This window comes from Xenopus tropicalis, chromosome 4 (assembly GCF_000004195.4).
Source record: "Xenopus tropicalis strain Nigerian chromosome 4, UCB_Xtro_10.0, whole genome shotgun sequence".
Lineage (NCBI taxonomy): Eukaryota > Metazoa > Chordata > Amphibia > Anura > Pipidae > Xenopus > Xenopus tropicalis.
The window spans coordinates 60,257,856-60,273,644 of NC_030680.2; the positions used below are offsets into that span (position 1 = coordinate 60,257,856).

Sequence of the window (15,789 nt, forward strand, 5' to 3'; positions counted from 1 at the left end):
ATATATATATTCATGGAATTTCCACAGTTATAATGCACATTGAAGAACATACTGCAGAGGACATTCACTGGACATTCTCAGACGTTTTGTGTAAATGCGATTTTAAAATGTAACGCTCAATTAATACTGATCATTTAGTTGAAAACTACTGGTTATTTATTGACAATCTAAACTGGAGAGAAATGCCCTTTTGAACACACAAAGAGAACAATGGACAGACATGTTAGTCTCCTTATTATAGCATAGCGGCATCCTTGGAATCAGCAGAAATCATTTGAAGCCTACGCCTTGCCTTCAGCACAAAACTAAATGTGCAGTTCCTCAGATGGCCTACAGGTGTCATCCTTACCATAGGGAGGCACAGGAGGGAACTGAGAGAAGTTATCAATCAGCTTTGGAGAAGGCAGCAAACAGAAAGAACTCATAAGAAACGGAGATATAATAAGCATTACAATAATAAAACAAGCATATTCTCTAACGACTTGCTTAGAAGCTGCCATGGGTCCCAAAACTGTGAAACTGGAGCATGGCATTTCCTACACAATAGAAAAGGTGTATAAAACAATTTACATCAGAAATAATAAATAGGTGTATTTGTGAAGCTGCGTACTTCTCCTTATGCTGCATGCATTATTTTATGCAGTTCACCGTAACCCCTGAAAGCATTCACCAAACAGTACTATTTGTGATAATCTAGTCATGCCCATTCCCACACCTTGTGTCTCAACCCTTTCTCCTTGTAGATTGTAAGCTCCTTTGGGCAGGGCTCTCTTCACCTCTTGTATCGCTTATTGATTGCTTTATATGTTACTCTGTATGTCCAATGTATGTAACCCACCTATTGTACAGCGCTGCGGAATATGCTGGTGCTTTATAAATAAATATGAATAATAATAAAGGTACTTTCTTTCACAATGCCCAAACGTTGTCATTTTGCCATTAATTTACTGACTTAACCCCTTCCCTCACGTGAAAGTGCCAGGTTAAGGGTACTTTTTGAAAAGCACACTGCCAGGCAACATATTTTTTGCATAGCAGGAACTTACACCTAGCTGCTTCATTGTTGGCAGGCAAAGGGTTAAGTCAAGTGGCAAGAAAATTTTGGCATAAGAAGTTGTGTACAGAATAAAAAAAGTGGCAAATCCGCTGCTTCTTTTCATGCTGGAATTTTACACTGGGCTTCATGGTCTCCTACAAATCAAAACACAGCTTAATAGATGAGCTGCATTTTATGCTGCAATTCCTGGCTGAGGTGGTGATGTGTAGTTCTAGAACTCTCCACCTTGCTCCCTAGGACTTTGATCCTCCTTACCTGGCCTGACCCCGCATCTATTTGTGCTATTCTATTGACACAATCCCATATTTTTTGTATCATTTGTGCCGCAACCCCTAGATTGTAAATTGTCCTGGCCAAGGTCCTTTGACCTCATAATTTGATTCATGTTATTTCTGTTGTTTTGTTTCTGTCATATTCTATGTGTTCTCTTCAACTCACTGTACAAAGCTCTGAAATATGTTTGCTCTTATGAATAAACTATAAAAATGATCCATTTAAAAACACTTTTATACACAAAAAAAATATGCAAAATCCATATCATAAGCACTCACTGCTTATAATAGTCACAACTGCTTGTTGACTGGTCAGCAATTTTCAAACAACCACTTGGTGGGCATTGCCCATTATACTGTAAGCTTTCATATGTTAATGGCCCTGCTGAGGAAGTATAAATGAGGTGATTTCTGTATTTAGACACTGGAAAAGGGCAACAGTTTCTTTATTATCATTTATTGTCAGGCCCGGACTGGCAATCTGTGGGTTCTGAGGGGCTGCTGCAAGATGCCATGTACAGTCACTATTTAGTGGGCTGATGGGGTCTGTTTTGGGTCTCTGTGCATGGATATGCCAGAGCTTATTTTGTATCCCTATCTGGACCTGTTTATTGTGGACAAATTCTGATGCACTTTTATTGCCAATTGTGTATAACTCACTCTCTCTGCCCAACAAACATTCTTTCTTTCCAAAATTTCATATGGATACAAGGTCTCTTGCTTCCCTGAGTTGCTTTGGGATCCAGATCAATCTTCCACACATATGGTGCATTCAGACTTGCGTTTAATCAATATGCAAATTGCATCCCACATTGATCCTTTATTAATTTTCAATTAGGGAACTCACAAGGGGTCTGACCAGGTCAATAATTGAAAAGCAGAGAACTTGAGAAGTAACAGATTCCTGGGGCTTCTATGTGTACCTGCTATCAGCTACTTACACCTACAGCATGAGCAATAAAACTGATAAGAAAAAGAATAGAATTGGCCCAAGCCCAGACTTAAGGTGGCCATACACGCACCGATATTATCGTACGAAACCTCGTTTCGTACGATAATCGGTGCGTGTATGGCATGTCGGCGAGTCGACCGATATCGCAGGAAGCTGCCGATATCGGACGACTCGCCGATCGGACAAGTTTGAAAATTTTGATCGGGCGCCATAGAAGGCGCCTGACCAAAATTCTCCCTTCAGAGCTGAATCGGCAGAAGGAGGTAGAAATCCTATTGTTTCTACCTCCTTACCTGCCGATTCAGCCCTGAATGGTGTGTGGCGGATCTTACGATGTTTCGTGCGACCGATGGTCGTACGAAACATCGTCGGATCGCCACGTGTATGGCCACCTTTAGTTTCAAAATAGGCCCTGGAATTTCAAGTACACAGAGTACCAAATAGCTCCCACAAGAACACTAAATAGTTACTGTCTATGGCATCTTACAGCAGCCCCTCTGGCCTTTGCCAGTACGGGCCTGAATTAGCCACTTATAGTAAGGGACTAAAATGCATCAGCATAATACTTATGGCAACAGGGAACACTATTTTAAAGAAGACATATCCTATAAAAATTAAGAATGTACCAGAGAATTATACTCCTCTAGATATAGAAGGATTGTGCTTAAAAAAGTTGCATTTCAGACTGATTTATTGAGAAATTCCACCAAAACTCCACTAGTCCCGCCCATCTGTTCCACTTCCTGCTGGCTGAATTCTCTGGATGTGTAGGGGAGCCAGCGGCCCTCCATACTCTGCACTGTAGGATAGGAACCAATCAGCAGCTAGGCTGACCTGATAGGGAACTGAAGCCTGTCTTTGCTTGTGTGAGTGCAGGGCTGTGATTGGCTCTCCCCCTCCTACTGTGCTTCTGGCAGGGACCGTTAGGACACACCCACTCTCCATTTCAAACTTGGACAGAGAAGTGATAGGATCTATAGGGAACTCCAATAAAGGGGCCATTTCAACAGATAGGATTAATTATTAGCACAAATTGAAACCAGCACTGTATATTATTCATAATTGCCTACAAAATTAGGGTTTTTCACATTTATCCAATATGTCTCCTTTAAAGTGAAAGAAGGTACATAAGTCATAGTAAGTTAGGTTGAGAAAAGCCAAGTCTCATTCACTGTTTTGGTGGTCAGCATTAGCCCAAAACACCGTTTCCTTGAATATTTGTAAGTCTAATTTGTATTTACACCTAGGAATTGTTAGATCTTCTATAGTGCTGTACCTATTTTTCCAGTGTCAAAAATTGAGGTCCCTAGTGGGATTATTCTGAAACATAAGCACTCTCAAATAAGCCTGAACAATGATTTTGTTACATTTTACCTTAGCAGTTCATATTACTTTCTTATTAAATTATCCACACTGTCACATCACCCTTGTCCAAAACAAGAGGTTTTTTTTTTTTTGGCATGTTGAGAGGTAAGTGCATGTACCCACACTCAAGTCACAATGCCTAATTGGTCACCGGATAACAGTAATTAGTGCTCTGTTCATTAATGGGTAAAATCTTTATTGGCTCCATTGATCAGCAGACTTGTTAGCCATTCTACTAACCAATGGCAGGCGTAACAAGCTGGCTTATTGGCATAGCAATTAATTAAATCAATTTCTAGCCAGCAGCTGCCACTTGTTCCAGGCTTGTTAGGAGACTGCAGCAGGGCAAATATCAGCACTAAGGGACAGACAGGGCTCCCATCATGCCCTTTCATATTGCTCTTTCTAACCAATTCAAGCATGTTCCAGCACTCAATGGTCATGCAATCAGACAATTCCTGATAAAGTCTGTTTACTTCTTGGTAGAAAGAGGGCTATGTGATATGTGTGTGCAATTATAGAGATAGTTCACTAAATTCCTATGAAACATGCATCTTAAGAGTATTTACTACTTATAAAAGGAGGCCTGAGCACTACAGTATGGTCCTAAATATAATAAGGAGGTTATGTACATGGATATTGGTCAGGGTCACTGGGCCTTCATACATGCTTACTTTGTTTTTGAAATAATGATATTGGTATATGTCTAGCAAGCTCAAAAATTGCCACTGTATTCTTTGTGTGTATTGCCAGTCAGGTCAAAGATCAGTTTATCAATTCTCCTGTTAAATCAGATAAATATAATTCCTAGAAGAATACTTGTTCAATATTAGTCCAATGAAAATAGTTTATGCTGAATATATTTTATATCTATTGTTTTAACCAGGAAAACCTTTATTTTTTGTTATTTCTTGAGCTAAGCAGAGCAAAATAGGAGAATGAAGCTACTCCATATTTGGTACTTCGGAGGCAGATGAGATAATTAGGGTAGTCTAGTTACCTACCATCCAAGGACCAAGCATGGAGTAGTTTCAGTTTCCCTGTTTAGTTTAAGAAAGAACAAATAGATTTTTTGTGCTTAAAACAGGTTTAAAGTATTTTTTAACTCATATTTAACAAGGGGGTACACTGCCCCTTTAACTTTTACCTGTGATAAATGCCATCTGTTGTGGGTTTTGTTGACTATTAAGAATACTCTCTATGAAGAATCCTAGATTGTCTATGGCTTAGGACATGCGAGGAGATTTGTTACCATGACTTTTCTATACACAAATCACAAAATACACGCACATTATTAGTGACTATATCACACACATCCATCAGTATAACATACTTCCTATAGACTTTAATGGATAATATTAAAGGCTATTTGTCACTGCGACTTGTCTCTTGAAAAGTCACTGCGACGTTTTCCATGTGTGACAGAAGCCGCAGGGCAATATCACTGAGGCCTGAAATTGTTTGTCAAACAATTTTAATGAAGGTGATCTATTGAGAAGAAACCATGCATTAGTAAGAGAATCAACCCATCTCTAATTTTTAGTGCTAGAAATGTAGATTCTGGAAAAAGGTTCCATACCCCCACACAGAAGGAATGATACTGTGGTGCACTAATAAAGCTTTTAAAATATATATATCCCAAAAGAGCCATTCTACAATAAAATAAACTAATATCGGGGCAAAATAGCAGCAGGATTCAGCAGGCATTTTGTCACCATAATGGAAATGGAAAAGTGAGTTAATATTTTGAGGGCTATTTTTTCCCTGGAATATAAGAGTAAAAATTCCTAAAATAAGATAGTAATTGCAGTTTATCTACTATCTTGCATCTGCAGATCAATGGCACATTTTAAGATGCATTGATTTACAATTAGTCTGACTTTCCCACTTAAGGCTTTAGGAGAAAATTCACTTTCTGTTCTGTGATCCAATGATGTGGCACAAGCTGCCCCTTGGCAGTACACCACTGAGTTTCATAGCATTTGCCAAAATGACACATACATGAAGACATGGGTGTAAGTCTCCTGTGCACAGTTTAGGATATGTCCAACCTAAACACATGGAAGTACAATGAAATGGGTAAGCCTTTTTAATACATGGCCTATGAATCCATTGCACTCTATCATTGGCCTCTGCCATATTGCTAGATACTAGATTAGGTAAAAGTAATTGATCATCCACAGCATTTCTCCCTTGCTTTATGGCTAAGATTCGAGAGTATTCACACTAACCTATTGTTTAGATTAAGTTAGCCCGTTAAAAAGAGTAAAACTCCTGCAAAATTAAGAAAGCTTAGCAAGGTAAATGAAACATCACAGCGGTTTTTAGCATATGAAATATAGTAATTATATTTTTCATTGGGGTTATGTAACAGAACACACTTATTAGGGTATATTTATCATGCTCTTTAAAAAGTGGAGTGAAGCATTGCCCAGGGCAACCAATCAGCAATTAGATTTCAACAGTTAGAAAATCAAAGCAAAGCATCTGATTGGCTACTATAAACAACATCACCCGTGATGTTTTACTCCACTTTTTACTCAGCATGATAAATATACCCCCTAGTTTGCCCAGGTGCAGTAACCTATAGCAACCTATCATTTACTGTTCACCTGTTAAAGAGCAAACATTTTATTGGTTGCAATAGGTTACTGCCTTTAGGCAAATTAGTGCCTTTTATTACAAATGGGGGCATGTCCTAAAGGATAATGTAACAGGGTAGCAATTTGGCCACTTTTTTTGTCTTTTCTCAGCAACTTTGTTAGCAACAAAATGCAGAGAAATGTTGCATGTCCATTGGCAGGCATTAATAAATGATTCACTAAATAGTCATCCCAAAAGATTATCAGCTTTTTTGGTATACAGATGGAAAGGAAGTGGGTTGCAATAGCTACTGGCATCTTGTGTGGATCCCTTTGAAAAACAAAATTAAACAAATAACAGTAAACTGATCTGAGAGGAAGTACTAGGCATACATTTTTGGCCTGTATTCATAGGAATGGAAAACAGCTACTGGTCTAGTATGATTAGAAAAAAAGCAAATAAATACCTATACATTATATATATATATATATATATATATATATATATATATATATATACACACACACATAAAGTTTCCTCTTATAGTGTAAGGTGTTTACACTGCAATAAACTGCTTGGTAGATAGCCTGGTCATTAAAAAAGGGATAATGCAGTGCAGAGCCCTGTTAAATGTTTTGGGTGCGGCTCAGGTCTCTGCAGGTGAGGAGGTTAATGTAAAACAAGAGCAAATCATGCAAAACTTCAGAGAAAACTCAGGCAGGGCCAATGCGAATGAATAACTCTTTTGTGAGGACACTGCTTGGCATAGCCTTGGAGCGGCCCATAGTAAGCTGCACAAGTGCACATCATGCTGCCTAAATGCAGTAGGACTCCCCAGGAGCATGTTTACCCCCCGTGTGAAGTTCTCATGGCAAGAATAGGCCGTCCAAATATAATGTATAACCAGCAATCGAGCAGCAATGTGTATGTGCACTGTCACGCTCACGCGTGCGTCCTTCAAACAGGAGCACGAGGTGAAAAATCCAAAGCGAACAACTGCACTTTGCTCTGTTTCATAGAAGCAAATAGATTTGGTGCTTTTTATACATTAATCAATCAATATTACTGGCCGTCCATGAGCGGCACATCCAAGATAGGAGTGACCTCCCAGGCAGACAGGACACTTTAATGCTCAGAAGACAGCTCAGAGCTTAGCAACTTTGCGAATATGTTTGTGCCTGATTAGCCCTGCAAGGCAGCGGCTCAGAGTGCTGCACTAAATATGACAAGGTTAGTCGTTTTCAATTTGCGCAGGGAGTCGAAATGAGTGAACCGAGGGGGGTGGGGAGAGTGCTAGAAAGGGGGACTGAGAGGGATGGGGGACTGTACAACCAGTATAAGAATAAACTGGGATTTTTGTTCCCATTTTAGAAGAGCAGCTTCCTAATGCCTAAGTAAAGTAAATAAAGGGTTCCTGTATTCATTATTTTACAATGTATCAGGCAGCATGAGGACATGGATTAACCTTTTAACTGTCAAGGATCTATTGAAAAAAATCTCCCACCCATTTTACATGGCAATATAACAGAATTTTATGCAGCACACTATATAACAATAGTTGTAAGTATATAAAAGTAAATGTCCTTATCCTTCAACTGCAGAACACACGCCGACATTTCTATTTCTTGCTATATAATACAGGTGACTGGGATAAAAGCACTGAATGGCTCATAAACGCAATAAGAGTGCATCTGTTTTGCATTTGATTCCCACACTTTAGACACCTTTTGCCCTTCCATTTATTATGCTGAGCACCGAGAGCACAACTGTGAATATTATACAGCAGGCATGGAGGAGATTACCTCTGTGTTTATGCTTCGCCTTAACTCCCAACAGCTCATCTATATGTTTATATCAAACACATTCCATAGCCTGCAACATCCTCCAATATCTGTTCTTTGTGCCCTCCAGGCTTTAAGATTCTACAAATATAAGATGGTTGTTTTCAGAAGAATTAGAAAATATTTGCGTCCCATTCCATCCTGGCTTTCTTGCCCCCTCTGTGCAGCCGGGGGCAGATTAAATAGAAGCTGGAATTATTCGTCAAACACTTTAATAAAAAGAAAATGAGCAGGATAAAGAGTTTCATATCCTCTTCCAAGCCGCTCAGCTCCAAGCAGGAGAAAGCAAACAAGAAACAGGCTCCATGACATTGCTGGCATTCCTGGGCCCTCTCTAACTTTGTCTGTATCTTCCTGTGCACAGCCTCATTCAAAAACATCCCCAGTGGCAAAGGAATAATAGGGCAGAAGTCTGTAAAAGCCTATGCTCATACCTTGCACAGCCTTTTTACTACTGCAGGGGACATCAGGATGCACAACTGCTGATAAGGCAAGGTGGCAGGGGCAGGAGCAGGGGCAGCAAAAAGCCCCTACACTAGTAATCCCACCCCAATTTGATATTAGGAGAGGTAAAGGTGGGGGGGGGGGGGGGAGGCATCAGATCTGACATATTAGGAGGTAAAAAAAAAGCCACTGGACAGCCACTTTATGTGCTCTGGGCATTTTCATTTTGTGCTTTACTTTTTTTATCTGCTCTGAATTTCTCAAAATGTATTTTGAGGTTAAGTAACCCTATTGCAGAGCAACACACAAATGAAATATGGCAACTAATGTTACAGAATACAAACAGTAGCAACACAGATTGCTATTATAAGTTCTGTCATGCTATGTGCAGCTTTTTCTTATGTTTCATGAGGCATTCGGTATTATAAACACAAGCACGTCCATGTGATAAGTTTAAACAGCAGGTTTAGATGAAAAAAACTGTTAGAATGGAGTCAGATTCTACACATTGCAGTGGCCTGAAGTCTGCCGACAAGATAAAGAGGAGGAGCTATAGGCACGAAGAGACGCGCTCTAGTAGAATCATGAGCTGACAGTAATGTTCACCCTTTTCCTTTCTTGACAAAAGCTTCATTCAGAGAACAGGCTTTGTGCTTAGGATCCCTCCTAGCACGGCCCCCTCACTCTCACCAGAGACCTATAACAATGAGGGCAATGTGCTAGAGGAGAGATGCCAAGGACTCTGTCAAGATTAGCAGAATCTGCTGAAACAATATGTCCAGTAAGGGGATCTTGTCTCACCAGAGGAATGCAAGAGGCACAGTCAATACTTCTCAGCTTGCCTGAGTGATTGCAGCACCTTGAAGCTACAGGTTTATAGAAGCAAAATATTTAAAAGACACAATGGAAAAGTGTAAACAAAAAAAAAATAGTCAAACAACACAGGGTTAGAAATGTAAATAAAAGTAAAGGTGGGGAAGATGCAGAGATGTGTAGACAATTGGCAAGAATACCATTAAGAAAAAAAAGATCCCAAAGGCACTTGGACTAAAAGAGGCTGCCTCTCCAGATACAATTTCAGTCTCACTATACCTGCAATTAGCAGATAGAAAACCCTGGAGACAGGTGACTGAGAATGTGCAGATGCATCACAAGTGGCAGTCTTTCTTTAGGAGTACAGGAGTCTGCCTTCATATGAAAGCTCCCAGATAATCATCTGGACAAAGTATTTAAATACCTAAATATATTTTATTCACCTAGTCCATTTGTGTGACCCTGGCACTCTTACCTGTCTCTACAGGTGACGACGATGTTCTAATAGTAAAAATCTGGCCCAACTCCTCCTCCTCCTCTGGAAGCCCCTTCTGTAAGCGCTGCAGTTTCCGTAGGCTTTCACTTCGCTGATGCTTCATTGAGCGGACATGCTGGATTAAATTCAACTTAGCCTTGGTGGAGTAGGAGCACAGCACACAGTGGTAATACCAGTTCTCCCCTTCTGCGCCATTCTCATGTTGTTGCAAGTGCTGCAGATGAATACAAAAAAACAGGCATTTTAAAACAGAATCATGAAAAAACAAGAGGAAAGAGGCCAGTGGATGGGAATAAATAAATTCACAACTATACAAAAACTGAATAAAACAGCAGTGACCTGCATATCACATAAAAGGCAATGACAGTTAAAGTTAACTGCATGCAAGGAAACACAGCTGAACAATACTATGAATAAACAAGCAGAGGCAGATGAAACCCCTATGATGACCTTTTCCAGCAATATTATAAGTGCAATAAGTACCAAATATGGGCTGTTGATTCCTGTGGAGCTAACCCTCAAATGCATACAACCAAAAAGCCACTTGTTAAGTGTCTGCCTTTTGTACAAATGTATAATTATAGTTGCTACTACCCAATTCTCCGGTTCCAAATACTACATTTTGCTATTAAGGTCACTGTCCAGTTCCTTTGTTAAAATTCCTTATCTCCTTCCACAGCAATCATGTTAATCTAAGGACTATGGAGCACACAGGATTTTGATTATTACTACTGAGATTATTGGCTGCGGGATCCATTGCTATCAAAGTGAAGCACCTTGGCACCCAGCATTTGATTGCAGAATCAAAAAGCCCTGTGTGCTAGAGCCTTAAAATTAATTTTATAATCCTATAGAATAGCATGGCTTGGCTGGAACTAAAGGATCATTTTAAATTAACTATTCGGCTGCCATAGACTGTAAATTCTTCCCTGCTAAATGTCAGTGACATAGAGTTGGCATTTCTGGCTTACATTTTCATACAATTTCCTATTGTTTTAATCATGAAAAATCTATGGTGATAAACAAGGACTGTGTTTGGTCCCTACGAGGCAGATATTTAGACTGTGTTGTTAGTATTTTGTTAGGAGTCCAATACGTAGGGGCATTATTTGTGCAGTGGCAATCAAATTTCCTACCTCACAAGGACCAAACATGGAGTATCTTTAATTTCCCTTTAGTTCAAGAAACAACAAAAACCAAAAATTGTTCTGATTAAAACAAAAGGCAAACGGTATGGTTAGCACAACCACTATCCATTAAACACATGTTGTGATAAGAGGGTATACTGCTACTTTAAAATAAACAATTATTACCACTTGACAACCATTTGTGATACTGAAGAAAACTAAGAAGTGCTGCAAAAAGTGTTCTGATAGCCTATAAAATTCAGCTAAACATAAAACGTTGTATCACTTTAGAAAGAAAAAAAGCACAGAATAATAAACAGTCATACTGTAACAAAGAGCATTTTAATGTAGAGACTGGTGTGGGTCTGATTAACAAATAGTGGCTTGCAAATTTTTGTGAGGCCCTATTGGGTCTTTAAAGTGTCCAAATTAATTCCATGTGACACTGATCCAAGAGTCAGTGATGGATAAAGGCCTATAGGCCGCATGAAGTGATATTTGTGGGTAATGCTTAATTGCTGTCCTAGATAGTTCTGTAAATAAATCACCTATATGATTGCTACAAACATACATAGTTGATACAACATACAAAGTATTTGCAAAAAGACAACGGACACCTATGTATTAGAATTAACCCATCCATTCCTCAGTTAGGCCTGAACTGGGATTCAAAAAAGACTCTGGCATGTTTAGTATACAGAGGTCCAAACATCCCCCACCAGCCCACTAAAAAAGTGTCTGTCTATAGCATCTTACGGCAACCCCTCTGGCATTTGCCAAAATCCACAGCTTGGCAGTTCAAGCCTGCTCTTAGTACACAGATTGATCACTCATAAATAGGTTTGGATATACTGAGGCAAAGTTATAAGAAATAAGTTATGAGGAAAAAGTGGTGTAAGATACAATACAGAAGAAGATGTATGCCAGTACCTAGTACAAGATACTTACTATTTATTTCAGAAAAAAACAAATTCATGAAAAAAGAATTGCTGGTCTAAAAATTACTCCAGTGCTTTCTACATAACAGGGTTTCCAGCCAACAGATCCCATACATGTAAATAAAGCTTTGTTAATTAATGTCATGTATTGCCATTGCCAAAAAAAATGTTTACTCCAAATTAATGTTTAAAATAGGTAATTTACACAACCCTAGACTTGGCACAGTCCACTGAAGTCAACAGGACATAATCAGGCAGCAATGTGTTACTCAGTAAAGTACAGGGTAGGAACAAGTGTCACGTCAAACCAAATAACTGTGTTGCTGGACTTTCCAGATGTAGGCGTATTCAATCAATAAAGGCAGTAAAAATGCAAGCTACTCACTGTAGGCTGCTTTACAGTTGCATCAATGTAAAGGGACACTGGTGACCTTAACTACCATTAAAAAAGTGCTTGAATGCATACATTTCCAGTGTTGGCTGACCAGTAGCCCTGTAAACAATCAATTTTTTTTTTTCAAACCATTGTGCAAACTATGTATTTTTTACAACTGAAATGTATTGTTTGTCTTTGTAAAACTCATTTTACAGAAATGGGAAATTATGTGATGGCCATGTGCTTAAAAAATTCTATACTAGTCCAGTGCCATATAGAGCAAGTTCACAAAACAGACAAAAACTTCATGCACGTTCTTGCAACAAAAGAAGCACCGGTAGCCTAAAGCTGGGGGTGAAATCAAACTTTAAAAAAAAAAAAAACTCTGAAAGCGTGAAAATTTGTCTGCATTATTTTAAGGGTCCATCGGCGCATGTGTCAAGTTATCGATTGCTAGAAATGCTAGAAAGCTTGTGGGTCAGTTTTCCCCCCAACAATAGGAAACTTCTAACATCTGGTTCTTCACGCATGGAAAGCAAAATATTGATCAGATTAAGCTGAAGCACCACTTTAAAACAGAACAGACAGACGAACATTTTGATGGAAGGCAGAAAATGCCCTGGGGGAAAAGATGCAGCAATCACCAAAATGTAAAAACAGCATACACGCAAACTAGCCAATGACTACTATGGTAACACAAAGTCCTGTTCACACAAAGCAACATTTCCTATGTGCTATCTTTATGAGGTTAATACTGAATGATCTAAAGTTTTTTCATCTGGCTACTCAACAGCTCAAGTGGACTTTTTCAGTTCAGCCTAGTCATAAGTAAAATCTCAATTTGTTCAGTTTCTGTTGTCCATATAGTAAGAACATAACACAGCAGGGAAACAATCATTTGTATACAGTTCATGCTTGGAATATTTTTCTCCAGTCTGCAAAATCCATACAAACCTCCCCATGTCCCCCTCTCGCCCAAAACTCTGAGGCCCTTTTCTCTGTTTCTTTCAGATATCCACAAGTTCAAGTCATAAATCAAAAACTCTTCAGCTGGAGGATCCATTGCTTTAATGAAAAAGTTATGTGAAAGCAGCTGTCCTCCCAGGCCTGCTTCAAATAATCCATAAAAGTCTATGGCTGGATACATCCTCAGCAGACCACCACCTGCAGGCAGGCTTGGAATTTCCTGGCAAAAGGAGGGGTTTTCTGCACCACACTCTCAAGTTAAATTTGCTCCCTGACCCCCCCCCCCCCCCCAGATACAGACAACACAAGGTAAACACATGCATAAAAGACTGCGCACCTAGGCAGGGGGGTAGCATATTTGTGGAATAAATACATGTTTAGCCATAGAAGGCTTAAGCTGCCCATACACTTTAAGATTCACTCGCTTGGCGAAATTGCCAAGTGAGCAGATCTTCACCAGATATCCCCACCTACGGGTTGGCAATATCGGGGAGCGTGTAGGCTAATTCGATCGTTTCGCCCTGGGGCCAAACGATAGAATTATATTGGTGGCAATGGGGCAGTCGGTTCAGGGACCGCATCAACAAGACGATTCCCATTACTAAGTGGCAAGAGGAAAATGGTAAGATTCCAAAACTTAGAAGTCAAAAGGGATTATTCTATTTGTTTTCCAGCAACTAACACTTGGCCTTACTTGACAGCAATGGGATAGTCTTCAACACTGCCATAGCCCACAATAATCATATACAAATATGCCTTCCTAAAGTTTTATCTTTTATCTAAAGATTGATTACTTTAGTTAAATAAAAAAACATTGATTACTTTACCTCTATATCCGTGGGACAGTTACAGAAAGTTAAAAAGGATAAAACGGATAAAACTTATTTAAATAGAATACTTTGCTGACCTTTGGCTCAAGTAAAAGACTAGTGTGGGAAAATAAACATGCCATTATAGGTATAAGGGCCACTGGCAGGGCCAGAGTTTTAATTTTGCAAAGCCATCATATCTAATAGTGTGGGTCAACTATTACTCACAACAAAACTTAACAAAACTTAAAAAAAAGTCTAGTCACCAGTAAGAACATTAGTCTTAAATATTTCTGTCTAGAACATAAGGGTAAGGAGCCTTAAATAGCTGTTAAATACAAATAAATAAGGTGTTTCAGGAGCCTCTTCTCCTACATTTTTGAAAGTTAGTCTGTATTACACATTAGCTGATCCAGTTTTACAAGGTTTTAATGACCTATAGGATATATTGTGCTATCAAAGTTACTCAATAATTAAATAAAACAGGTCTTTCAAAAATATGTACTTAAGGTTTATAATAGTCAGTGAAATGGACACCGTTCCTTACATTTATCAGGGGCAGGTCATGCTATGAAGCAGTCCTTTGAACCTGTGCCACATATTGTGGCAATGGTCAATGGCATAATTATTTAAATTCAGATGGAAAGAACAAATGGTCAAATAGAGACACATGAGTTTTATTTTTTAGCCTCATTAAAAGCCAATTTCATTTGACTTTCCGATTAAAAATGCAGCACAGACCTCGCCGAACGCTAAATCAAGCAGTTTGTACAACTAGCAAATTCTGTAGCACTTTAACTTTAAATAATGCAATAATTATTGGATTTCCTTTTTATAACTGAAGTGCTGGAATGTAAACAATGGATATGTAATTGCAGGAAGGGCAATCAATACAGCCAATCGTTTTCAGCCATGTTAATTGTAAATACAATTGCTCCAAGATGTCAGCTTGTTCTTCTCGCTCTCAGAATCACCCTAACGGATGACAGAGTCCAACTTTCCCATTACGGCTGCTCGTTCCTTTAAGAGGTTCTCAATCAGGTCTGATCAATCTGTCAAGATAATGCATGGAGTAAGTAAGACTCTTTCAAACACAGCTTCCCAATCAATAGCCAGGACGGACTTAATGAGGAGGGGCCAAAACCCAGAGGGAACCTGCACCAGTAGCTGCCTGAGCTTGTGCTGTGGGCTTTTAGCAGAGGCTGATAAACAGACCATCTCTTAATGAGCTTGCAGTTTATGCATGCTTCACTAAGCATTAAGCCTCTCCCCTCTCGGGACAGAAAACAAAATAGATTAACACAAAACAATACGTTCCTAAATTAGCTCCATCTTGGATTGTCTCCTTCTCGCCTTAATTGTGCTTAGAGGTGAGGTTAACATTTATCAATGCTGTGCCAGGTTCAGCCCCTGAGTGGGAGAGTCTCTTGGCTCTGGAAATCAAGCCATAAATTGTCCTCAAAAGACTGATCACCTTTAATAAGGGAAATCTCATATGCTGCCCTGACTGGGTGGTCAAAGAAATAAAAAATATGGAAATACAATATAGCCAGAAGGTAGGGGGCTTAAAGTTTCCGCAAAATCACAATAAACGTAAAAAGGAAATCCTGTAATCCTGTAAGTTTCTCCTTATTTTACAGTTACATGGTGGACAGAAGAGGTTTCAAAACAAACTATATAAAGGAATATCATCAGTTTTTGCAGATTACCAGGGAGAAAAATGAAAGTGCAGCCTGGTCCACACATCTGC

The 15,789-nt window shown here is 39.2% G+C and overlaps 1 protein-coding gene across 1 annotated transcript in view; it reads right to left on the reverse strand.

The window, feature by feature from the left end:
* zfhx3 (zinc finger homeobox 3) overlaps window positions 1-15,789 on the reverse strand; it is a 70,933-nt gene that overhangs the window by 17,576 nt on the left and 37,568 nt on the right. The window contains exon 4 of the mRNA XM_002937578.5: window positions 9,803-10,037. Coding sequence (XP_002937624.2) covers window positions 9,803-10,037 — 235 coding nt within the window. The remainder of the gene's footprint in view (window positions 1-9,802; window positions 10,038-15,789) is intronic.